General features: G+C 47.5%; 1 protein-coding gene across 2 annotated transcripts; it reads right to left on the reverse strand.

Moving 5' to 3' along the window:
* Nucleotides 1-92: 92 nt before the first annotated feature.
* SUPT16H (SPT16 homolog, facilitates chromatin remodeling subunit) lies at nucleotides 93-19087 on the reverse strand. 2 transcript variants are annotated; one of them, XM_081167767.1, is made up of 26 exons: nucleotides 18943-19087; nucleotides 15278-15370; nucleotides 15005-15175; nucleotides 14728-14880; nucleotides 14497-14643; nucleotides 13604-13755; nucleotides 12936-13108; nucleotides 12297-12387; nucleotides 12116-12189; nucleotides 11801-11913; nucleotides 11149-11214; nucleotides 10646-10741; nucleotides 10355-10470; nucleotides 10076-10229; nucleotides 9641-9768; nucleotides 8946-9081; nucleotides 8646-8772; nucleotides 8237-8355; nucleotides 7055-7180; nucleotides 6820-6932; nucleotides 5796-5871; nucleotides 4790-4959; nucleotides 4182-4311; nucleotides 3566-3695; nucleotides 2341-2418; nucleotides 93-1247 (listed from the first exon to the last, which is right to left on the reverse strand). In XM_081167767.1, exons 1-26 carry the CDS (start codon nucleotides 19006-19008, stop codon nucleotides 1084-1086), a joined length of 3162 nt encoding a protein of 1053 aa, XP_081023893.1. In that variant the 5' UTR covers nucleotides 19009-19087; the 3' UTR covers nucleotides 93-1083. The 2 variants fall into 2 exon arrangements, with proteins under 2 accessions (XP_081023893.1, XP_081023892.1); XM_081167766.1 differs by having other exon boundaries at nucleotides 2341-2421.
* Between the last annotated feature and the right edge of the window lie 5310 nt (nucleotides 19088-24397).

The following is a 24397-nucleotide window of genomic DNA, read 5'->3' on the forward strand; positions in this document are numbered from 1 at the left end:
CTACAGAAACTTAACAGGATTCCATGACCGAAAAGATGCTTTGGGGCGTTTGACAGAAGACAAGGATGAAGCCAACAAATAAACTTTCCAAATACTTAAAAAAACATTTTTATTGATCAGTTTTTTCCCAAAGTCAAAAATACCGAGAGTGCTAACTGCTACGGGATGGAGGGGGTTGGGGAGAGAGGAATTTTGAAAAAGCCTTTCCCTGCCCTCCCATGGGTGGATCATTGACTCCCCCCCCTTCCCCACAGGAGAGAAGGGAGGCAGAGGGCAGACAAAGCATTCAACCCCCTACCCCTTGTCCCTAAAACACTTGCTCACTGGAGACCAGACTCTGCAGCCAAGGAAACAGATAAATACAGACAGTGCCTGACGTTTTTGTCTTTTTTTAAAAAAGAGAAGAGAAAGCAAGAACCCTTGTCATTCAGTTGCGTTCCCCTGGTCTCCCACCTGCTCAAAAACTCTTGCCCTCTTCTGTGTCACTGTTCCAAGGTGGGATTCCTCTACCACCCGGGGGGGGGGGTCTGCTTCAAAAACATGGAACGCAACCACCCTTGCCCCAGCACAAAATGCCACAAAAAGTTGCACAGTTCATTTTGCTGAAGTACATGCTCTGGTTCTGGAGTAGATCTCAGGGCAACCTGCGCCTCCCTGCCCCCAATCCGTCCGAGAACAAAGACACCGAGAGTCGGGGAAGAGATGTAAGCGGGCCAAGGTTAGGTGACAGAAAAGGGTAGGTGGGAACAGCAGATCACAGACACCAGATTTCTGAGCCTCCCCCCCCCTTTCCTCCTCGGCAGAGTTTGCGTTTGTGGCTGACGTAACCGCAGGGCCTGGCATTCTCTCGCAGCTGATTGGTCCGTACAAATGGTCAGAGAGAAAAAAGAGAGACTCAAGGAACAAAAGCAAAATACTCCCCAGAGAAACAGAAAAAAAGGGTGAGGGTGCGTGAGGGAAAGAGGGGAGAAGTTTGTGGGGAGGGGCTGGCTGGCCGCCCCTCGTGCCCTAAACGTTGGCTGCTGGATGAGGCCTTGAAAGCCCAAACCCCCTAAAGATTGGCAGGTGAGAAGGGCTTGTGGTTTACTTCCTCTTCTTCTTGGAGGGGCCCGAGCTTCGGCCGGGGCTGCGACTGTGGGAGCTGCGGTGGTGCCTCGAACTCTGGGACGATGACGATGGGACCTTCCTCTTCCGGCTGATGGTGCGGCTTCGCTCCTCTTCCTCCTCATATCGGCTCTCACGGTCAGCTGCAGAGAGATGCAAAGGACAGGACTCAGTGGTGGTGGGAAAAGAAGATACCTACATTCCTGTAGTCAACTCATGGCTATTTCTCACAGCTGGGCACATATATTATGAGATACATGCTGTGCGAGGCTAAGCACCTTTGCTAATTTATTGAATCTGTACGCTGCGCTTCATCCAAAGATCACAACTTATTAAAAAAAATCACAAAATGCACAGTAAAAACAACAAACCAATAACCCCCACAACACATTGGATGTCAATCAGCCAAAGGCATGGTTAAAGAGGAACGTTTTCACCAGGCACCTAAATGTATATAGCAAAGGTGCCAGGCGAATCTGTCCGGGGAGAACATTCCACAAATGGGGAGCTGTTGCAGAAAAGGCCTGTTCTTGTGTTGCCATCCTCTGGACCCTTCATGAAGGAGGCGCATGAAGAAGGGCTTCAGGGGATGATTTTGGGGTCAGGGTCGGTTCATATGGAGAGAGGCAGTCCTAAAGTGTTTATAGGTCAAAACCAGCACTGTGAATTGGGCCCGGAAAATAACTGGCAGCCAGCGCAGTTGGACCTTTAGAGGATTACACCCTTACAGCCCTAGTACAACTCCCATCAGCCCTGAACATTGGCCATTGTGGCTGTGGGAATCCAACACATCTAGAGAAGCACTGGCTTCCAATTCTTGATACAGCTCCCCAAAGTATTTTTTAGAACTAGAGAATAGCCTTGCCGTATCAGGTCAAAGGCCCATTCCATATCAGTGTCCTGCTGTCGCAGTGGCCAGGCAGGTGCTGTCGAGAAGCCTGCATTCAGGTGCTGGGTGCAACAGCAGCCTCCCTTGTGGCAGATTCCCCACGAACTGGGGATATATCCTGCCTTTTTGTTTCTTCCTTTGTGGAACCAAAGGTGGCATACATATTCCTCTCAGGCAGGCAGCCATCCAGACGTTGGCCAGAACCAAGGAAGCAGCCCTCATGCGCCTCCAGGTCCTACCTTGGGACCCATTGTTGCTCCTGCGAACAGCCTTACAAACGCTCAAAGCAGCGAGCCCAGAAGCCGCCCGCCTCTGCACCAAGTTGGGCTGAGCAACGGTTCTCTCACCTTTCCGTGCTTCTTCCTCCAGCTCGTCCCAATCTTTCCCGCTCTCCTCCTCGCTGCCCATGGACTCCTTGGAGTAATCTGCTGAAAGTGGGAGAGGCTCAAAATTAGTTGCCATGCAACCAAGGAGGAAGTGGGGTGACGATGGAGACCCTGATAGAGGAGCAACCTGCAGTCCCCCAGGTTTTGCCAGGCTCTGTCTTTGATTTCAGGTTCTCCAGTGATAATAGGATGCAAACAGACCAAGTTAGCGTCACTTAGTTCCCACTTAAAGATGAACGGGGACTTTGGGTACCAGGTTAGGCATGAGTGTTCGACTAATTTACAGTAGGATGCCTGTTTACTCAGATATAAGACTCACTGGGATCAATGGGATTTGCTCTGTGTACCTGTGGTTATGTTTGCAGCCTTAGAACAGCTCCGGTTCTATGAGTTTCCAAAGACTTTGGGAGTTAGTGTGTGTTGGCACATGTTGCATAAGAGTCAAAGAACAGAGCTACTATTTCAAGACATTTCACAAGGGAAGGACTAAATAGCTCTCCCAAGAGATTTCTTAAGCTGGATCTGCAGTCGGTGCCCCTGTTTCAGCACATCGCTGATCAAAATGTTTTCACACACTACGACACCCCAGGTCAACTTTCTGAGCAATAATGTGAAACTTTTGTTATGTTACAACACCATGAATGATGCAGGGAAAGGGAGGCAGGCAAGGCAGGGCACAGAGCCCTTTTTGATGCTGCAACAGCATCTAGGACATATTATGCCACACAACTGGATCGCAACCCAAGCAGCTTTCTCTAAGTTTCTATTCTGGTCATGCTGGTGTGTGTGGGACACATACACACACAGTCCTCCATCAGTGACCAGCTCCCAAGGTTTTAAAAGGAAATGGTGATGCTACTGCTTTTATAAAAATGAAGAAAGCAAAGATGAGTGACTTCCCTCGGAAAGGAAGGATGGCCCACACAATGTGGCTCAGGAGAACTGGCTGGGCAGAAAAGGTTACTGGATATGGGTGCTTGAGCAGAACGTGTTTAAAGAGCAAGAGGAACAGTGAAATGGGCATCCACACACAGGTAGGGAGTCGAAGTGCTGGAGGAAAACAGCCCAGGAACATCCTGAGTACAGGGTGCTTGTGTGTGTGTGTACTGGGTGTGCTGAAAAACCAAGACCCAAGGGGAAGCGAGGGCAGCTCTCATTGGGCCTGTGGCTGGCTGTTTCCCCTCACCAGAGTCCTCTGCCTCAGAAGAATAGTCCTCATCGCTGTCCTCCTCTTCATCTTCATACTCTTCCTCAGAAGGGTTGAAGGTCTCGTCCTCGATCTCGGATTCCGACTCCCCGGCCTCAGCATCACTTCCCTGCAGGAGAAGGATGAAGACTCTTAACTACGTTGCTGGAATTCCATGAGTTCCATTCCGCTAACAGAAAGTTTTGGATAGGAATATGAAGTCAAGTTTGTTGGTCCATCCAACTTAGCACTGTCCACCCTGACGGGCAGTGGGTCTCCCAGTATCAGAGGTGTTTCAGCCCTACCTGGAAATTCCAGAGATCAAAACAGGGACCTTCTGCCTGCAGAGCAGATGTTATACCATGGAGCTACGGTCCTTCCCCTGCATTATGGCTGCTTTTGTTTTTTGTGGGGATGCAAAAGTTGGGCTAATACAGGATTCTTTATCCCGACACTCATTTCCTGTTGCACCAGCTTCTGAGCAGGAATTTCCAAAAATCCCCAACTCCTGTACAAACCCATTCAGCCTTTCGAGAAAAGGTAACAACCTAACAGCTAAAGATGAGGTCTTGTTCCCTGTTTTCCGGCTGCCCCTTTACATGCCTGTTCAACATACCTCTCCTTCGGGCTCGAGGAATGACCAGCCCCCTTGCTCAAAGAAGCCTTCTGGGTCGTCCACAATAGTTTTCATGATTTTGGTCCAGTTAAGGGATTGTACTCCTTCTGTGTACTTAATGTCACAAGAGCTGATGTGGGTGGAGAAGGAGGGAAGAGATGAATGCACAGAGTCAGCAGAAAGGTGGGCTCACATCCACCTTTCAAAATAGCACTAACTTGCTCCTGTAGCTACTAACTTGCTTCCAAAGCTAGTTCATATGAGGGTGGAGTAAATATTCTCCCATAGCTTTTCAATTATGGCAAGTGGGGGGGAAAGAGGATAGCTGCAGTTCCATTCTGCATTGCTTGAAGAGGCAATGCAGTCTTCAAAGAGGACTTCTGACCCAACCACTTTTGCAGAGGTAAAAAATGGACATGTTCTAATCTGCAGCTGCTAGCACTATCTCTTTTGAGCACTTTTTTGGGGGGTGATGAGACAGGAGGGAGCAGAAGGCAATTCCGAGGGGCCTTCCAGCAATAACTTAACAGAGGAATGCTGCCAGCAGCTGCCTGCTGGGTGATCCAAGAGCATTCCCAACCCCTAACCCTACCCCCTGGGCCACTCACTTGAGCCACTCCTTGATGGGGTCGAGTGAAGCCACAGGAATGGCGTTGATCATTGTGACCTTTTTGCTGTAGTCTTTGTAGACGATGACCATGTCAAAGTTCTTCAGGTGGAACTGCACACGCTCAAAATGTATCAGCTCCACCTCATCCAGTGTCACCACAAATGGAGGCTGGAGGCAGAACAGAGAGGAAGTATTAGCTGTCTAAAATCTCCAAATAATTCAGAGTGGCAGAAGTGGGCTGGGGTGAGGCAGCTCCATCCACAAGCACCTCAAATTTCTGTTCTTGAACATCCAGTGCTGTTCTGATCCCAACAGACCGTGAAGAACAGTAAGCAAATATCACTACAGTGGTACCTCTGGATATGAATTTAATTTGTTCCGGGGGTCCGTTCTTACCCTGAAACATTCACATCCAGAGGTGCCTGTTTTGCGCATGCGCGTGTAGCGGAAACCTTTCCGTTACTTCCGGGTTTGCCACGTGCGTAGCCCGAAGGATACGTATCCAGAGGTGTGTGCAGCTAGAGGTACCATTGTACTGAGAGCACAAAATAATGTCTGCGTAAAAGAGGGATCTCCTTTCCGGACTTTTGTTAGTAGGCCAACATACCCTCCAACGAAGACCAATTTTAAGGCTCATGGTTTCTTCATAAGTTTATTACATTTATATATTGCTTCCCACTATGAAAAGCCCCAAAGTGACTTACAACCAAAGTTAAAATGATAAAGGTATCTAAGCCTGTTTTTAAAAAGTCAGAATACAAACACCCAGTCATAGGTACTACCCAAATGCCTGGACAACAAAAATGAAAAACAACTAAGCCTGAAACAATTTTGATTTCCTAGATCCATTTCAGTCTCATGCAAGAGGGTCAAAATCATGCCAATTTCTGATAATTAAGAGTTTTCATTTTAAAAGGTCTCTGTGGTCGAGAGAACGCTGAGAATATTCCTCCAACAGGTGTTCAACTTGTGCTCTCCCCAGTCAAACACAAGCTCACACTCACCCACTCAGTGCAATTCACCAGGGCGCTGCTGGTTGGCTGGAGCAGGCAGGTGCTTCTGTAGGGGGCGCCGTTGAACCTGCCGTGACAAATTGGGGATTGGGGGAGAGAGAAGAAGAAGAGTGTGAAGCAGCTAGTGCAGGAGAAACAGCCAATTATCTCAACGTTTGCAACCAAACCGCCCGTTCAAGTAAGGCCTTGAGTGTCTGCGAAGACAGAATATAATGAGGGCGTGGAGTTCCTCGGGGAAAAATACGCCCCCAGCAGCTTCTGCTGCATGATTTAGAAGTTAGGAAATTTCACAAATGTGGTGCATTTCCTCCCCGCCACCACTAGTTCCTACTACTAGTCCAGGGGTCTGCAACCTTTAAGACAAAAAGAGCCACTTGGACCCGTTTCCGAAGAAAAACAAAACTGGGAGCCGCAAAACTCGTCATTATAAAAATAACTTTTTTGTCACTTTTTTATTATTTCTTTGTTTGACCCCTCAGAATTACTCCTCCTCATAGAAATAAACGTTAAATTAACAAGTTACCTTTTTTTGTGTGTGTGTTCTTCACTCCCCTTCAAAACAGTGACCAGCGTACATGCCCCCTTTCAATGCAGTGACCAGTGTACATGCCCCTTACAATGTAGCGGGCGGGCGGGAAGGTGACGTCGGGACGGTGCGTGACTAACGCACGCACCGCCCCCATGCGACGTCACAGCCAGTACAGCGCCCGCCACAGTGGGGAGTGTCGGGGCGCACAATGCGCCTCCTCCCCTCGCTAGTATCCGTCCTGGAGCCGCGGCAAAGGTGTAAAAGAGCCACATGCGGCTCCGGAGCCGCGGGTTGCAGACCCCTGTACTAGTCAAATGGTGCTTTCCTGGTTCCCTGAGGCAAAAGGTAGGGTGGAAATAGACTGTGTACATGCATGCACTCTATAGTCCCAGCCATCCCCTCTCCTACTCAGAAGAATCCTGGAAGTTCAGCTCAAACTATACGTGCCCTGCAAAACAGAAGTTGCCCTGTCACAGGGGTCCTTACCCCAGCTCCCGGAAGGGCACCTCAAATTCCAGTTCCTCCTTGGTCAGAGACTCCACCTTCTCAATGAAATTCTTGAATGCCGTTTTCAGCTTGTGTCTCATCTCGCGCTCCATCTGTGCCAAACAGGATCAATCGGGATCGGCCACGCAGCCCAGAGTTAGCTCTGCCAGGATCTGATTTCTGCCCCTGCTCTCCCCTTCCCCAGGACAGGGCCACAAGCAGCCCCCTCTCTCACCTGCTCGGCGTAGAGGTCGTCGCGGTCGTGCATGTGCTGGTGCTTGCCCAGGTCGGTGGTGATTTCGCCCACCTCCGTATAAAACTGCACATCGGTGTGGCGCTTCTTGCCAAACATGATGGCGTTCTGGGGTGCAGGGGGAAAGAAGGGAGTTAAGCAGGGCCGGCACATTTGTGCGCACTACCAGCAAATAAGCAAAATGCTGTTGCTTGAGCCACATAGGTTTTACACCAATTAAAAGCTAAGGCCAGCATAAGGGATGTTTGCACTTCTGGGGCAGTTATTTTACACACTTTATTATGCTTATACTGACTTGGGGGGAAGAATTTTGAAAACCAGAAAATTAAAGAATTGCAGAGTTGAAAGGGACCACAAAGGTCATCTAAGTCCAAACACCTGCAATGCCGGAGTTTTTTGTCCAACACAGGGCTTGAACCCACGACCCTGAGAGTCTCATGCTCTACCGACTGAGCTATGTCAGAAGCAGTTGCTCTTCTCTCTTTCTTCTTACACCCCCATCCCAAATATCAAAAGTTTTAATTAGCTATGACTTCATCAAAGCAAGCAACACCTACTACAAGCTTATTTCCAAGCTTCTTTTTACAAGGACCCAGGTTTTCTGGGGGAAAGCAATTCTGCAGTGAATCCAAATTCTGGGAGCAAGGAAGGGGCCCTGCACCTTTGCTTTGAGTAAGACACTGATGGGGGATGTTCCATTGGGGCCATAAAACAGCCTAGTATAATACCAGCTCGTAAGTCCTCTTAACTTAAGCTGGATAGCAGGTAAAGGCAAAGGACCCCTGGACGGTTAAGTCCAGTCAAAGGCGACTATGGGGTTGCGGCGCTCATCTCGCTTTCAGGCCAAGGGAGCCGGCGTTTGTCCACAGACACCTTTCTGGGTCATGTGGCCAGCAGGACTAAACTGCTTCTGGCGCAACGGGACACCATGACAGAAACCAGAGTGCACAGAAACGCTGTTTACCTCCCCGCTGCAGCAGTGCCTATTTATCTACTTGCAGTGGCGTGCTTTTGAACTGTTAGGTTGGCACGAGCTGGGACAGAGTAACGGGAGCTCACCCCGTTGCGGGGATTCGAACTGCCGACCTTCTGATCGGTGAGCCCAAGAGGCTCTGTGGTTTAGACCACAGCACCACCCGTGTCCCTTTTAAGCTGGATAGCTACCTTGAGGTGAAAGTGTAGAACGATGATCATCTCCCCATCGCAGGGCTGAAACACGGCATGCTTGATGTTGTTGTACAGAATGTCCACTTTGTCCCCACGCACCGAGGTGAAGCGGAAACCTGCAAAGAAGGCGTGTCAGAGAAGAAAGCCGCCTGCTCCCAGCTGATGGTTGAGCCGGAGTTGCTGGCACGGTGGGTGCTAGTTACTGCCCGCCCACCCCCAGCACAAGAGGATGAGAAAGAAGCCGATGGGTAGAGCTGGAATGAACCTAGGTATGGGATCATTTATGAGAGTTTGGCCAAAATCCCTTACGAAAGAGGTCCTCTCAATGAACTCCTCCTGGCCTCAAGGGTATGAACACTTGTCTGCCTCCAAAAGGCAGTTCTAGGCATCCCACAGACTTCTGTACCATTTACGTGGGCCTCCAGAGACCCCTGCATCCTTTTCTGGGCGATGTTGGGGCGGATGTAAAGGTCCTTCAGCTTGGGATTGCTGCGGTTTAGGTTGATCACTAGAGAGTCTTGCTTGACAATTCCCTGGGGAAACAGAAAGCGAACAGCCATGTCAGGGTGGAATTCCCACATAGCTCCACCAACTCCACCCTCACCCTCCCAAGAGCCATCTCCCCAACCCAAGGGGTCCTTTCCGTTGCTGCAGTTTCTCAACAATTCTTCGCAAAGGTGTGCAAGGAAGTTCCTCTGGGCCTCACCTCCTTCTCCTTCTCCTCAGCCTCACGGGTTTTGTAGCGCTTCTGAACCTCCTTGATGATGCGGAAGGCGTTCTGGAGGTTGAGAGCTGGCACCATCTGCTCCCCAGGTGTTTTTATATTGGATGCCCGATATGTTCTGGGAGGGGGAAGAAAAGCAGCGTTGTGTGGCTACAACACGCGGGCCCAGTTCCTTTTGGATAGAGGGGGAGCTTTGAGAAGACTCACCCAGAACCTGCTACTGGAAGGGCAGAAAGAACGACGGGACTGAAAAATACAAAACTCTACTGAGGCCTTTTAGAAGCGGCTTAGGAGGCAGCCTTATACAGAATTAGACCACAGGCCCACCTAGCTCACTGACAAGCAGCCGTTTCAGACCCTACCTAGATATACCAGGATCAAGCCTGGGACCTTGTGTAGGCAAATCTGGCGCTCTGACAGCTGAAATGCAACATGCTCATGAGGCAAAGCTAAAGGAAAAGGAAGGCCATTGACCTCCATTGCATGAATGGGATGAGCCACTGGGCATGCTCCCAAGACTCACAGTAATGAGTCTGCAGAGCAAGACACACAGACACCAAATCTCAAGCCCCGCAAAAATGCAAGAGGTGACTCGTAAAGAGGTGCGGGGCTCGCAGGTCAATGAGGCTTCTTGACTAGACCCTGCGGTTGGTGCAGACTATGCAAGAGCAACTCACATTTCTTTCACAAAGGTGGCTTCTGGGTTGGGGAAGATGTTGCCTTCGTTGCGACCCAAAGCACTGCCCGGGCAGTAGAAGTTGATTCTCAGGTAGGTGTAGTCGCCCTCCACTGACATACTGATGTTCTGTAAGGAAGGGGAGAGGGTTTAATTGTTTATTGATTTGAGAATCACCTTTCACATATATATACCCCCGGCATGCAAAGCCCACTCCTGTCCCTGCCCCGAGCGCCTTTTCTACACACAAATCAGAGTTGTGACGACAACTTTGCGAAGAAGAGTGCCAGTGCATTTTCTTTGGGGAAGGTTCTGTTGGCTGCTAATCCCCATTTCAAGGCCATTTCGTCAGCCAACTCAACTGCTGAGCTGGCGACCGGCATTTATCCCAAGACACAGCAGGCATCGAGGCCCCCAGTTGCTGCAGCTGCCGTACCTTGATGGTGGCAATGTGGAAAGGGGTGGCGATGCCAAAGACAGGCATGATGACCGTCTCGTACTTCTTGTCAATGTAGATCTTCATCTCCCGGATGTGAGGCTCCTTTGGCATCAGAGACGGGTTTTTGTAGGAGACGTTTGACTTACGAGCCCTGCAAGGGACCAGAAAGGTGAAGAAACCTGACCCAAGCAGCGGGGGCTTCTAGGCAGCTACTCCTGACCTTGCCAGAAGGTACCCACTTTACAAGCAACGGAAGCCCGCATCGGTTCTACTCACTTCTGGATCTGCTGCTCCCCCTTTTGTTCCGTCAGCCTCCTCCGGGCTTCTTCGTTTAGCTGGGCAGCCAGCTCCTTCTGGTGCGCCCGGCGCTTCTCCTCAGCTGTCAGTTCATTCTGGATCGGAGGAAGGAAGACAGCAAGTCTATTATTTGCCCACATACCATTTGCCAGACACCCCCCTCTTCAAGCTGAAGACAGGCAGCTTCCCTCTTTGAGGCACCCTGAAGACCTTTTCTCAGCCCTTGAATACTTAACCCCACCCCCACCCATCCACTCAAGCCTTCTATACCCGAGTTCTTTCTGGCAGCAGAGCTGCCCTGGAACCACGGCCAAGCAGTATTCCTTCCGTATCGTCTTCTTCCTCCTCCTCCTCTTCATCCTCTTTCTAGAATAAAAAAGCAGAACTTAGAAACTATACCCACATAAACACATACACTTGTTTTGCCTTCCTCAAGCTAGGCTTTCGTTCCCAAACTTAATCCACAATATCCTTGTTCATAAATTTCCTTCAAAATGTTTTATTTAGCAGTTAAAAACAAGAAGAAATTACAACACTGGACACCTCTTTTTGTTCTAAATTGCCTACATGTTATTTTCATGCTCAAAACAAAACCACGTCCTCAACAATGAGGGTTAGAAGCTTAAGAGAACTTATCAGGACTTCAAAATACCAATAGGTAACAACTCTGCTCCTGCTCTCATCACAAGTTTTTCAAAAGTATCATGCTTTTTCCTGACCATACCACAGAGAAAAGCACACGTCAAGTGCCTAAGACTTGCCCCAGGACTTACCTTGAGCAAAATACTGACATTCTTGACCTTCTTCTTGACAGAAGTCAGGAGAGTAGCTGGACCATCCTGGAGGAGGAACAACAACAGTATCATCACAGACGATGTGAGCATAGAGCTCCCCGCCATCCTGGAAGTTTAGGTGAGGGAGGTGTACTCAGGGGCTTAAGGTCTAAATATTGGTCACCTGCAGATGGGGCGCAGAGTGCAAGGAGAAACAGAGCAAGTCAGCTGGAACTCTGGGAATGAACAGGGGGCAAATGAGATGGGATGTCCCAAGCTATGTATGTCTGGTAGGACTCCATGGACTCTTTGTTTGTAGCTGAGAAAGGTGTGCCCAGCCCCTATGCAACTTCCTTTCTCAGCTAAGTAAGAGTGCAGGGAACTGGGAAAGAGCAAAGTCTGGGAGAAGAATGAACAGAAAGGGGGTTGGGTGGGGTTGCTGATAATGCTCTCATAGTGCAGGCCTACTGAGAGCATTGCAGAGACAAAGCCTTCTTTTCAAAGGCAGAAACAGAACTGAATGTAGGAGGCATCTTCTCCCTGGATGAGACGTCACACTTTCTGAAGGTCTTGCTCCCTCTTGTCCACTGTGGTCTCTCCACCATGACTCACATTCTTCCCACCTACCCATCCTTCTTCGTGCCCCTCGTACCTCTTCCACCAGCACCGTGTCCCCGATGAACAATGCGTACGTTTTCTCCTCCGGCTTCTTTCCTTCTTTGTTGGTGAGGTCTGAGAACCCTACGTTGAGGCTGAAAACCATTCCTGCATCAGACAGAACACAGCTTCAGAGGAGAGCGAGCCTCCGCAAATCTTTTCACGAGCAGAACTGAGCTACTCACTTCCAAAATGTAAATGAACTTTGGGTGGTATCTATACGAATGAACTAATTAAGCAGGATATCCTTGCCGCTGTGTTCCTGCTCTACAATCCTTTCTTTTTAAGTCGGGAGGAGGGACGTTCTCACCTTTTTTGAGCCGATACTGGTTTTTGCTATTGATCACGAGCGAACTCTCTCTGAACTCGATGCCCATGGCAAACCTGGGAAAGAAGAGCAGGGAAAACACTGAACCCTCCAACCAAACCACTCATGAGCCTGTAAACTGGCAGGAAGGATGCCTCTGTTCCAACGGAGAGCCTTTTTTTACCCCAAGTTCTTGGTGATTTTGCTCAAGAGCTCTGGCTTTTGCTTCTTCACCATATCCATGACAGCAGCGTAGACCTCACACAGCTTTACACCTAGGATAAGCAGAGAGGGAGGAGGAAGTTAAGGAGGGAAAGAGCAAGCTGGGTCCTACTTGAAAAATAAATGCTTCAACAGGTTTTGCCCCCTGCCCTGCCCCAGCCTACTCCAACCATCACTCCCAAACAGTAAAAAGGTAAAGGACCCCTGGTTGGTTAAGTCTAGTCAAAGGCAACTATGGGGTTGTGGCGCTCATCTCGCTTTCAGGCCGAGGGAGCCAGCGTTTGTCCACAGACAGCTTTTGGTTCATGTGGCCAGCATGACTAAACCACTTCTGGCACAATGGAACACAGTGATGGAAACCAGAGCACATGGAAACACAGTTTACTTCTACCTTCCCGCTGCAGCAGTACCTGTTTATCTACTTGGACTGACATGCTTTCAAACTGACATGCACAAGCTGGGACAGAGCAACAGGAGCTCACTCCTTCTTGGGGATTCGAAGCACCAACCTTCTTATCGGCAAGCCCAAGAGGCTCAGTGGTTTAGACCACAGTGCCACCCACATCCCTTCACGCCCAAGCACCCCATTTCTGCCACTCACCATGCCGCAGTTCTTTGAGCATCTCCTCCTGCAACTGCAGCAGGAAGGTGTAGTTGTCCTGGGTGTCCTGGGGCGGGTCAACCATGAGCGTGCGTACCAGATTGGAGCAGTAGGATTTGTAGCGGATGCCCATGGCACAAGTGACGGTACCAAAATGCATGTAGCCCTTCTCACTGGGGACAAAGAGCAGATAGCTATATGGAGAGGCCAACTGGCAAGCCACACACAGGCAGCTTCAAACACAAACAATTGGCACTCCCATGCAGAACTTTTGCCTCCAACAAATCTCATCCTTTATTTAATTAGGAAAAAAGATCCACATATGCTGCTCTGAGCTTCCTGGAGGATGATGGGATAAAAATGTACTGAAAGAGATATAGAAGAGTGGCAAACTGGAATCTATTAAGTTTCAGCATTCTCTACTGTCCTGTTTCTTAATATATATTATCATAAAAACGCCAAAGGAAAGGAGGCTGCATGACCAGAGGTTTTAGGATACAATCCTAAGTAGGCTGCATTTGAATAGAAACCAGTACAATAAAATCAAACCATTGCTAACCAACTAAGAGTGCCCGCTCATTCAGGAAGTGCATGAATTACAAACCGGGAAACACGTTTCCTTGGCGATCTGAAAACAGTTTGCACTACCCCCATGGAGATTTGCCTACCTGACAACGCTAAACTTGAGGTTGTAATTTCCTCCACTCTGGATAATGGGAGGGTAGCACATTTCCACAGTGGAGGGATCAGCTCCGGACAGGTATTTTTTCTCCTCGATGGCCTTCTCTACAGACTCTGCCAACTTGCTGTGCCGCACTTTCTGCCGGAGGATAGAGAGGATTCAGAGGTCAGTAGAGACTCAAGGATTTTTTGGGGGTGGGGGTAGGGGCTCAAGTGCCTAAAGGAGAATTATAATCCCAGAGGGTTGACACACATACACAGCCATCGCAAGACCAACACGCCAGTTTTTCCAATTTTTTTGCTGAAGAGAGCATGCGCCTAGGGCACTACAGCAATGTGGTTTCTACAGCAGACTTCTCTTCTCTGACTCTTAAAGATGTATTTCCACTGATCATTAAGACAAAAAGAGAGTATGCATACACAGCCTGTATACCTCAACCCTCTCTCTTCTCTCAAGGGAGCATTGCTATTCTATCAATGAGTCCCATCTTAAATGGACCAGGAGAGACAGGGAGAATGTGTTGGTGTCAAACTGCTCAGTATGCAGCAGGGGAAAGCAGCAAATAGGCCTGGTAGCCAGAGGCCAAACTGCTTGTGAAAATCCACTGATCCAAGAGAGAAAATGGGCCAAAGTCAGACATGGTAGCCCCTCATTCGTTATTGGACTACAACTCCTATCACCCCTGATCATGCTGGCTGGGATTGGTGGGAACTGAGGAGTTCACAATCTCTGGATGGCCACAGGTTTCCCATCCCCAGCCTAGGTAAAATAGCCCACCTGCCCCATTTTACTCAAGGCCTATATGTAATGCCAGCCTAGACAGCATTCTCCTTACACCCAAGCTAAGATTTCAAACTCACGGACAGGCTCCTTCCTCACCTCATCAGCATCTACTATCTCCATGACACGCTCCTTCAAGAACTTGGTGAAGACCTCTGAAGTGATGGCGGCTGCTTTGCGCATCAGGGCGAGCTCCCCATCCTCTTTGACGGCAATTGTGTAGGCCACCACTGCACTGATGTCCACCTGCACCAGGGTCAGAGGAGGATCAGCAAGAGCAGAATTCAACCCACCTTCCTAAACCCACACGTCGGAGCTGGTGCTCCTCACCTTCTCAAAGCCTTCCTTGCTGAGAGCATCATTCCAGCTGTTCATGAAGTCTCCGGGGAACTTGTCCTTGCTAAAGATCCCAATGCGTTTGCCGTTCTTGCTGCCCTTTAGGGCTTCTATCATCTTGTCAAAGTTCCCCTTGTTGCTTTCATTCTGGAGTTGGGAGAACAAAGAGGAAGCAGGGTAGTGTTAGCATTTTCTACACGTTTCAGCCCCAAAGCTCTCTCCTTCCATATTACCTGCAACGCTGGACAGGGCTAAATAGAGGCCCACTCACCTTCTCCCGCACAAGCAATGTGATAGCCGGCACCCCGTTGGTGCTTTCGTTGCTCTTGCTGTTTGCAATCTGCTTGAGAAACTCCACTTTCTTCTTGCTGGCCATGAAGAGGATCTTGTCCTCGCAGAAAACCATGATTGTGTCGGTGAGTTCGTAGCCAAACAGCCATGTCTGCAAGGGAAAGGGGATTCCAAGAGGAGCAAAGATACTATTTTCTTTTCTGCCTAATAGTTACATCACTTTGAGGCAGGAGCACGCCTCACCCCCGCTCACCTGCAAGGCAGTGGACTTGGCATAGACAATCTCTTCATCTACTCCAACTGAGACCACAATAGCATCAATGGTGGCATATTCGTCTTCTCCTTTCTGCAAGAGAACAAAGCCTCATATAGTGCTGTGCATGCGAATTTGTATTAAACCCAGCCCAAGTGAATTTCGCCTCTCAGCTGTTGTCACATGAGAAGGATCTGATCTCCTCCCAACAACAGTAGTAGATTACAATTCCTAAGAAGAAACAAGAAAGAAAAATGGGAAACAGCTGACCATTGTCTTCTGACAATGGAGTAGTTTCTAGCTTTAGCACCTTGTTATTTCCCTAGATCCTTCCCCCAACAGTCACCAAACACCATTACTTCTTCAGCACAGCCTTTTCTACCCCCACAGCTACTCTGGGAAAAATGTCACCAGTAATTCTGCTTTTGTCATTTCATTAAGTATGTGAATCTCTTAAAGCAGCTACACCAAATAAACAGTATGCCTTATCACAGCAGAACACTTCCTGAAGGACTACCGCCTGAACTCGGAGAATGGTACCTGCAACAAAGTATTGTAGTATTGAGTGCTGTCATTCAGGATTCCAGCCACTCTTGTCCCCTCCTCCTATCCCTGCCCCCACTTTTCGTACTTCTGAAAACCATTAGGGCTGCCCAAGCCAGCACAAACCTCAGACTTGTGTGTGGGTAGTTCTTTTTGGCCACATAAGCAAGAGCATGCACATCAGAAATGGGAGAACCAATGATAACTAAATATTGCATTATAACACAATGTTCCCTAACCTGTTGCTCTCCAGATGCTTAAGACAGCAACTCCAATCACCCTCAGTCATCATGCTCAATGGTCAAGGATAATGGGAGCCTAACCTCCAAACATCTGGAGGGAACCAGGCTGAGAAGGGTTGTTATAAGGGGTAACACAATTTTCCTGTTTGGGTCCTGAATGTTCTTCTGGGAAAGGTAAGGAAATGCACTGTGAACCAAATTTCCTTGTCCCGGCACCAAAAGGAAAGCTTTCAACAGCTAGACACGCTGTCTCAAAAAGACACAGAGTATTATCAAATGTGGGAGAAATAGAAGAGATAGGACACAGCATCCAGGAGGGAGGTGAAGACAGGAAGTGAATGGAGAAGCTTGCTACTAGTATTTTTGGATCAACATCCCTGGAAACAATCTGCAATCTAAAGCTGGAATGTCCAACTACTCCCAGCTCATAAAAGAATTCCATGTCAACAGGCAAGCAGGAATAGTGCTCTATGTCAAGACTTTCTCCCTTAAGCTGGAAAGATTCCATCACTCTCTGTAATTTGGCATCATACCAAATTTGGCTAGTCTAGTCCAACAAACTACGCATAAGAGCTACATATAAAGAATTTTGTACAGCTGAAAGCCACATCCACTGTTTGATCTGCTGCTTATTGCCATTCCTCCAAAAGTTCCTCCTTTCTCCCCAAATGTATCCTATTATTATTCACTAACCCCTGCCTTGGTCCCAGTATTGATTATTGCTACCAACTTTTCTGAGTTGCCCGAATGGCAGGTTGGGAGGACAATCTTATATTTTGCTGTGCCTTTCTAGAACAGCCCTGACACCATACTGTTGTTACATTTGATATTATCCTATTGTTATATTATTCCTGTTACTATGAAATTGTTCTTGTGATGACTGATCTTGATGTGTATTGCTGTTCTCCTTGCTAAGCTACTTTGGGCACAATTTTTGGGAAAGACAGCATACAAATAGTGAGGATACTAGGAAATCTGGCTCATATGTTTTGGCTACCTGTGTCCTACATGATAGCTTGCAAGGTGTTTCTCCTGTGAAGCTTCCAATCGCTGTGACTGGGTTTCACCTGCTGCACAAGCAATTTATCCAAAACAGCCTAGAAGTGCTCTTCCGGGGGACTCTATAAATTGACCCACATGGACCCATTTGGCATTTATATGTCCTGGAAGCAACGAATCCTACTTTTCATTTTAGGATGGTGAGAGTGGTAAAATAACAGGAACTGGGGGATAGGAAGAAATTCAACACTGTTATCTTTGCAAGTTCTGCGTCCAAATGCAGCATCTCCACCCTGGTCACTCTTGCATTTTTGCCCAGAACAGCTGCAAGAGATTCTCCAACACTAGCTTGGTATCTTCTGCCAGTGTTACAAAAACGATGTGCAAGTTACATGCTGGTCACATGGAGCTAGACAACGCACACTGCTACCTCCTGCAACTAATGTATTTTCAATAGAGTCGCTTAATGCTGATTAGCGGCCCATTAACATGCACTGCCCAACCACACTCACAATCAGGATAGCAGAAGGCAATGAGCAAAACAACAGCTGCAATCTGCACGGTCATATACAAGGACACAATCACATGGTGAGTTAACAGGCAACACAGCAATAGAATGGCATATTGGAAAAGTAGCAAAACGTGTATAGTAAGCCCTCACATTATGCACAAGCACGGGGGTGGGGGGAGTTATGATCTGGAAATGCCACCTAAAGCCAAAATTGCACATAGTCAATATATATTTGGTGCAATGACAGATGGGATTGCCAGTTTTTTCTCCCTTTGGACAGCTGCCCCCTTTCTAACTTTTTTTTAATTTGGTTTGCCAAGCACATAAATCTGAGTAAGATCATTGCACATTCAACTAAAGCCATACATTGGGATGGGAAAGTGGCAACCCTTCAGATGCTGTTGGACAACAACTGTCATCATCCTTGATTATTGGCCATACTAGTTGAGGCTGATCTAGGAACCAACATTTGGGTGGCTACAAGTTTCCATTCCTCCTGCTATACAGGATTATCAGTTACAATGGAAGCTGCTTTTACAATGCAGAGCAAGAAATCTTACATTATGTACAAACAAATTGGATATAGATAATTACTCGATATGTTAACATGATAGAGAGGGGAGACTGCAAAAGAAATGCAAAAATGTGACAACAGAGCAGAAAGAAGTGGATTTTTTTTAAAAAAACGGGATTATGGCAACAGTGAGAGGATTATTAGTAAGATAGACACTACCTAGTGTCTCTAGGCAAATCACTCCCTCAGTTAAAGACAGCAGCCACATTAGGACAAAAGCAACGTTTCTAAGCACTGTGCTATTGTAAGGAGGAGAGTTCAGAGAGTTCAGAGCAGAAGCACAGCGTTACAACACCTGTACTGCCCTCAACCTTTTTTTTTTTTTTTAATGCTTACATTCACTATCCCTGACCAAACCGGAGGTGGGAGGGGAGCCACTGGTGAGGGAATATTAAAGAGAAATGGCATTTGACAAACCGTAGAGAGGAAAGGAGGGAGGGGGACACACCATGAGATGCCAAGGAAGCGGGGCAAGGAAGGGAACGGAAATGCAAATATGTATTTTTAAGCTTTTTCTCGCTCCCCGCCCCCTTTCTTTACCGGGCACCTTGGAACTTTTGCAAAGGTGGAATACCGGCGCCTTTATTTATTTATTTAGCTTAAAAGCGCGTGCAAGATAGGAATCCATCCCTCCTGCTTCCTTGGCGTTCATGGGGCACAAGGGGAGGGTCCGGTCCCCCTTTCATCTCCCCCACCCCACCCGAGGTATGTGGTGGGTGGGGAGGGGGGTCCCTCAGTCGGCCCAGCCTCCAGCCCCCCTCGCTCTCTCCCTCCGGCCCACCCCCGCCGCCCTCACCTGCCAGTTGCTGTAGAGGCGCTTGACGCGGCGGTAGTAGGCCTCGCGGTCCAGACTCAGCGCCATGGAAGCGGCTCCTCCGCAAGCCCCGCCTCCTCTCGCGCCTCCTCGCACGCTCGCGCCCCGCAGCCGCCGCCGCGACCTCCCCGACCCCGGAAGTGAACGCTTCCCTCGGCCAACCCCCGCGGCCCCTTCCCTCCCGCGGCCCTTTGACCCACGACGCAACTTCCTGTTGTTGCTTATTTAGCGTATCGTTTAATGTTATTATTTATTTATTTTGTTTATTGTTTATTTATTTATTTATTAAAAAAAAACAACAGAGGACGTCGTAAATAAAACCTGTGTGCTCATATCTGAATATGAGCAATATTAGTTTTACACCTAATAATATAGTTTTGTATTTTTTTAAAAAAAAATTATATCTATAAACTGTGTAACAGCAGCAATGTTGACCTAATTGCTCCGTCACAGGGTTTCCTCGCCGCTCCTTCCCCACACACTTTAAAGTGGGGCAGCCGCGCATGCGCCTCGCTTCAGCCCCGCCCCCCCAGCCAACGTCGCGCGCCTGCCTCAAAGAAGCGCGCGAGCCTTTACGGCGTCACGTGAGCAGGGCCCGCCTGCCTCGACTCTGGCTGCGTTCTTCGCAGATTTCGCGCCCTCCGGCGCCAACCGAGCACGTGACCAAGGGAGCTGTTCGCTCCCTCCCTCCACCCCTCTATCTTAGTAGCGGAGGTCGCGTGAGCCTTTCCCAAGCCCCGCCTACCTTGCTCCCCTCGATCCCTTAGAGATAAGAATATAAAGTGACACATCTGCTTGAACTTCCGAGGTCGATATGCCTTCCCCCAACCTCCCTTGCTACCTACAGATAGCAATGAATTGTTTTAGGATTTTGCTGTAGCTATGATTGGGACAGCGGCAACTTCCCTATCCAACCCCTCCACCCAAAACAAACGCACGCCAAAAGGCGGAAGCCAAGACGAGCTCCTACTCTTCCATAACTCGCCCCCCCCAGTATGATCCATTCATTATATTTTAAATAACAGTTTATAAATTCCATCAAGTTTCCCTACAAGCCAATGAAGCTGAAGGTTTCTCAAAAGCGACCGAATTCTGGACCTGGGCTCCTGTAGAGAAGCCGCTGCTAAAACTTAATTTTGCTGCAATCTTACGGGGTGTCACTTTTGGCTAGAATAACCTGTAATATTAAAATTTAAAAGTGGACTGCACTGCAGGGTCCGTTGTCCGCTACTCTTTTGCAAGCCGAGAGGTAGGTAAGGCAAGAGTTATGCGGGCCATGGGTCTGACTCAGTATAAGTTATGGGCTTCTTGGGTCCCGCAACTAAGACTACGGCGAAATTCGGAATTTGTCCACTGCTTCCTATAAGCGGCTACCATTTCCTCTCGCGGGGAGCTGCTTAAAAATGGCTTCTGTCATGTGAACCCAGAAGTTCCATATCCAGACAGCTAGATGGCTTGCTACATTTCGTGGCTCTCTGATCACCTTGACACAATCAAATCACCGCGCGGGCTTCAGGTCCCACCAGCTGGCCATTTGGCCGGAAGAGCGCATGCGCGGGATCACAACCGTGCAGAGCGCGCAGCATGCAAATAGTACACGACCAGTTAACCTCATTTTCTGTCCAGTTACGTCATCGTGGCCTTCATTGCACGTTTGCTCCTTTCCAAGTGTTGTACAGCGATTCCATACCTGCCAAGATATCGCAGATGAAAATAGGGACATCCTTCTGTAATAATAATAATAATTTGATTATTTGTACTCTGCCCATCTGACGAGTTTGCCCCAGCCACTCCGAACAACTTCCAGAATTTACAAAAAGGCAATAAAACATTAAACAACTTCCCTATGCAGGGTTTTTTAGTTACTTATCTCCTTGGTTTGGGATCGGAGAACACCATATCCTCCAACATTTATCCGATGAAAATAGGGATGCCCTGCCATGCCCTCCTGGGGACGCAGGTGGCACTGTGGGTTAAACCACAGAGCTTAGGACTTGCCAATCAGAAGGTCGGCGGTTCGAATCCCTGCGACAGGGTGAGCTCCCGTTGCTCGGTCCCTGCTCCTGCCAACCTAGCAGTTCAAAAGCACGTCAAAGTGCAAGTAGATAAATAGGTACCACTCCAGCGGGAAGGTAAACGACATTTCTGTGCACTGCTCTGGTTCGCCAGAAGTGGCTTAGTCATGCTGGCCACATGACCCGGAAGCTGCATGCCGGCTCCCTCAGCCAATAAAGCGAGATGAGCGCCGCAACCCCAGAGTCGGCCACGACTGGACCTAATGGTTAGGGGTCCCTTTACCTTTACCATGCCCTCCAGCATTTCTCTGGTGAAAATGGGGATGTACCAAGGAAAAGTGGGACACTCCAGGATCAAATCAGAAACTGGGATGGCTTCTGTAAATCCAGGACTGTCCCTGGAAAATAGGGATACTTGGAGGGTTTGTGTTACCAGGTGGCAAAGCAGAACAAGGGGAGAGAGATTTGCACCTCTGGGACACTACAAAGCCTTTTGCAAGGGGAGCAATATTTTAAAAACTGCCTGCATGGCTGTCTCCAAAAAGCATTAGCGATCATAACCATCTGGTTACGGTGCCAAGGGAGAGAAGAGGGAGGTAAAACAGTGTGAATGCCAGTTGCTTGAAATTGCGGGAGGAGAACAATGCTGTGGTGCTCAGGTCCTGTTTATGGTCCTGCCAAAGGTATCTAGTTGCCCACCGTGAGAACAGGATGCTGGAATAGATGGGCTTTTGGCTTGGGCCAGCAGGCTTTTCTTGAGAATGCAGGCCTCTCCTACTGGATCAGGCCAATGGGCCATCTATTCCCGTACGAGTCAAGCACAAAAACAGTCTCCTTCGCTTCTGCGCTTCCCATCAACTGGTATTCAGAAGCATTGGTGGCTCTGAATGATGGCAGAGTATTATGTACTGAAGTTCTCACCCTGGGCCAGCAGGGGGATACTGTAGATAGTTTTCACTCAGGTCCACATATGCAAATAAGGAATTGAAAGTGACGTTCAGTGAATGGATAGTTACAGAAAGTTGTTACTGTTGCCTTGTAGTTGAGCTCTATATAATTAGGTTGGCTGAACCCTTCGGCCCAGTTCTGTTCTGGCCTGTGAATAAACAAGAGCTGTCTGAAGAATCGCTGTGTCGTCTGATATGTTCACCCACAACTTAACACAGAGCGTAGCCCGCTCCTCCGTGAATTCATCTAGCCTTCTTTTAAAGCTGTGCAAATTGGTGGCCATCACTGCCTTCTGTGGGAGTGAGTTCTATAGTTTCTATGCGCAGCGAGGTCCTTTCTTTTGCCCATCCTGAATCTTCCAACATTTAGTGTCATCAAATGTCAAGTTCTAGTATTATGAGGGAGAAAAAGGTCTCTATCCACTTTCAACATGGCATGCACAAATTTTATAAACTTCTATCACCTCTTAATCATTTGGCTACGAGATTGTCCCAAAATATTGATGTTTTGTTTTGACCTACAAATGTAAAGGAAGAAGCAAATATCTGAGTAAAGTAGGGCAGAAGAGGTGGATTGGGTGGTGGAGAGAGACCCATTGCTCACTTTATTTTTTTTTTTTTTTTAATAAATTTTTATTGGTTTTACAGCATTTTTAAGAAAAACAAACAAACATAAAACAAAACAAACATACAAAATAATTTCAAAGATATTTTCATAAACCTCTTTTCTTAGACTTCCCCATACCCCCCCTCTCCGCATCCCAGTGTCCATATTTGAACTAGCAACTCCCAGTTGTTACTTTCTAATCTCTGTCGTCTTAGTCCTCCTTTATTATCTAACCTTGTATCCCTGTACCCTGTTACTTCTAGCAACCACAACATTTTAACATTCGTTGAGTTTATAGTAGTCCTTAAGGTAGCTTTTAAATTTTTTCCATTCTTCTTCCACCATCTCTTTACGTTGGTCACGGATTCTGCCTGTCATCTCAGCCAGTGTCATATAGTCCATCACTTTCATCTGCCATTCTTCCAGAGTAGGTAAATCTTGTGTCTTCCAATACTTTGCGATAAGTATTCTTGCTGCTGTTGTGGCATACATAAAGAAATTTCTATCTTTCTTTGTCACCAATTGGCCGACAATGCCCAAGAGAAAGGCCTCTGGTTTTTTAGAAAATGTACATTTAAGTACCTTTTTCATTTCATTATAGATCATTTCCCAGAAGGCCTTTATCTTCGGGCATGTCCACCAAAGGTGATAAAAAGTACCTTCAGTCTCTTTACATTTCCAACATTTATTATCGGGCAAATGGTAGATTTTTGCCAGCTTGACTGGGGTCATGTACCACCTGTATACCATTTTCATAATGTTTTCCTTTAAGGCATTACATGCCGTAAATTTGATACCGGTGTTCCATAACCATTCCCAGTCATCTGACATAATGTTGTGTCCAACATCCTGCGCCCACTTAATCATAGCAGATTTAACTGTTTCATCCTGTGTGTTCCATTTCAACAGCAAGTTATACATTCTAGATAAATTCTTAGTATTGGGTTCTAGCAATTCGGTCTCTAGTTTTGATTTCTCCACTTGGAAACCGATTTTCCTATCCTGTTTAAAGAATTCCATTATTTGGCGATATTGAAACCAATTTTCTACTTTGTGCTTCAATTTCTCCTGACTTTGTAGTTTAAACTTGTCTCCATCCTGTTCTAAAATTTCCCAATACTTCGGCCATCCGACCTCCATATTGAGTTTCTTCACTGCTTTAGCCTCCACTGGTGACACCCATCTAGGGGTTTTATTTTCCAATAAGTCTTTGTATCTTATCCAAACATTAAATAATGCTTTTCTAACAATGTGATTTTTAAAGGTACTGTTAACCTTGTCATACCAAAGATATGCATGCCAACCAAAAGCATTATTGAAGCCTTCCAGATCCAAGATGTCCGTGTTCTCGAGGAGCATCCATTCTTTCAGCCAGCAAAACGCTGCTGCCTCATAGTACAATTTTAGGTCCGGCAGGGCAAAACCCCCTCTTTCTTTAGCGTCAGTCAGTATTTTGAATTTAATTCGGGGCTTTTTGCCCTGCCAGACAAATTTTGAAATGTCTTTGTGCCACCTCTTAAAACATTCCATCTTGTCAAGAATCTGCAAGGTCTGAAACAAAAATAACATTCTAGGCAATACATTCATTTTAATTACTGCAATTCGGCCTAACATTGACAATTTCAGATTTGACCATATTTCTAGATCTTTTTTAATCTCTGACCAACATTTTTCATAATTGTCCTTATACAAATTAACATTCTTAGGTGTTAAATAAACCCCTAGGTATTTGACTTTCTTAACCACTGTCAAACCTGTTTCCTCCTGAAATTTCTCCTTTTCCATATCTGTTAGGTTTTTCCCTAAGACTTTAGTTTTTTGCTTATTCAACTTAAATCCAGCCACCTGGCCAAATTGTTGAATTATTT

This window comes from Podarcis bocagei (genome assembly GCF_964188305.1).
Source record: "Podarcis bocagei genome assembly, chromosome: 13".
In the NCBI taxonomy this organism is placed as follows: Eukaryota; Metazoa; Chordata; class Lepidosauria; order Squamata; family Lacertidae; genus Podarcis; species Podarcis bocagei.